Source organism: Myotis lucifugus, unplaced genomic scaffold, assembly GCF_000147115.1.
Source record: "Myotis lucifugus unplaced genomic scaffold, Myoluc2.0 scaffold_32, whole genome shotgun sequence".
Classification (NCBI taxonomy): domain Eukaryota; kingdom Metazoa; phylum Chordata; class Mammalia; order Chiroptera; family Vespertilionidae; genus Myotis; species Myotis lucifugus.
The window spans coordinates 1,901,813-1,903,688 of NW_005871080.1; the positions used below are offsets into that span (position 1 = coordinate 1,901,813).

At 46.3% G+C, this 1,876-nt stretch overlaps 1 protein-coding gene across 1 annotated transcript; it reads left to right on the plus strand.

Moving 5' to 3' along the window:
- Positions 1-944: 944 nt before the first annotated feature.
- On the plus strand, positions 945-1,666 carry LOC102440975 (fatty acid-binding protein, heart-like). Its single transcript, XM_006086873.3, has one exon. It carries the CDS (start codon positions 1,005-1,007, stop codon positions 1,404-1,406), a length of 402 nt encoding a protein of 133 aa, XP_006086935.1. The 5' UTR covers positions 945-1,004; the 3' UTR covers positions 1,407-1,666.
- The last annotated feature ends 210 nt before the right edge of the window (positions 1,667-1,876 follow it).

Below are 1,876 nucleotides of genomic sequence, written 5' to 3' on the forward strand. Positions count from 1 at the left end.
CCACATCTAGTTTTACATCTAGTCTTGGCCTCCTTGGAAGTCATGAAGTCCCCAAGGTTCTGGCTACGATGCATCTAACACTGCAACAACTAGGATGTCTCATCAAATGCATCAATTACTACTTTTAGAGCCCTGTTCTCTGATGGACAATGCCTGACACTTCTATTTCTACTTCAGAGGAGCAGGGGCCTGCTTTATCAGGCCCTAATAACAAACATAGCTGGATATCAATGACTGATTAAACCAGCATTTTCCAAGTCATGTTTCATAAAACCCTACTAATATCCTACAACCAAATTAATTTGGGGAACATTGCATACTCTAGCCCTTCTGGGAAAGTCACCATTTTGTTGTAACACATTAAGGACCCTGTGAAGTCCTTTAATAAAGATACTTAATTTTTTATACCAAGCATATTCAAACTTAATTAACCATGAGTTATCTTCCGCACCAATGGAATTATCTTTTCACATATTTTAACATCCTGGAGGCCACTAATGAGGAAACATGAATTTAACACTTTCTAGTGCCATCTTGCAATACTGCTACTTTTCCCTATAAATGGCCCTTCTCACCTTCCTAGATGACTATTTCCCACCATCATCTCTCTACCTAACCTCCAAAGACCCTTACACTCTCCTTACTCTGTACTGGTGACTTGATTCTTACTTCACTCGCTGAGAAAACTTTTATGGCACATTACTTGCAACTGTGCCATATACGCTGTCTTCTCTCCTGTTACAGGGACTCAGTTGTCCACGCTGATGTGAGGCCAACACTGCAACTGGCACAGTGAAGCCCATCCCTTTTAGCTACTTGAGAACTTTGTTCCTCAAATGATGCTATTTCTCTCCTGTGTCGTTAATTGTTCACTATCTACCAGATTATTTCCTAACATAAAAACCTTATACTATCTTTTATACTAAAAACAGAACAAAACGGTCCCGGAGTCCTTCCACGCCTGCTTTGTCGTTTCTTCGCTAACAGCCTAGCCCAGCCTCACCATGGCGGACGCCTTCGCAGGCACCTGGAAGCTGGTGGACAGCAACAACTTCGATGACTACATGAGGTCCATCGGTGTGGATTTTGCTACCAGGCAGGTGGCCAGTGTGATCAAGCCTATCACAATCATCGAAATAAATGGGGACACGATCACCCTGAAAACACAAAGCAACTTCAAGAGCACAGAGATCAGCTTCAAGCTGGGGGTGGAGTTTGACGAGACAACGGCAGATGACAGGAAGGTCAAGTCCACCGTGACGCTGGATGGAGGCAAACTTGTCCATGTGCAGAAATGGAACGGGCAAGAAACAAAACTTGTGCGGGAGCTCGTGGATGGCAAACTCATCCTGACGCTCACCCACGGCAATGTAGTGTGTACGCGCACGTACAAGAAGGAGGCATGACCAGCCCACTGCTTCACTGACAGCTCCGCTGCCAACTGGCTACCCCTGGACTCAGCACCAGATTGCCTCGTCTTTTCCTCTGGCGTTTTGTATAAATCCACCTTGGGGGGGGGGAATTCTTCTGGGGTCAGGTGCACTATCCTGGATACAGTTCCAGTTCCCATTGTGTTTGTCTGTCTTAACTGCATCCAAAGAGTGCTCTGAGGTCAATAAAGCGGACCCAAGGCCACCCAGTTGCCTTCTTGCCTTTGGTGACATGACTCCATGAGTCTGTTTCCCTGTGTCTGAAAGTGGGCAGAAACGCCTGCCTGAAGGTCACTCAGGAAGAAGCCCTGGATGACACTGAAATGGACAGTCTCTGGGGCGGGGGTAGCTGACCACCTTACACATACAATAATAGAACAGCTGTACCTACACCTTGCCTTTACTCCCTCCCCATGGCCAAATGAGCTAGTCCAACCTGGACTAAC

What these genes read in the sequence shown, in the direction of transcription:
- LOC102440975 (XM_006086873.3), top strand. Translation starts at nt 1,005, where the DNA reads ATGGCGGACGCCTTCGCAGGCACCTGGAAGCTGGTGGACAGCAACAAC.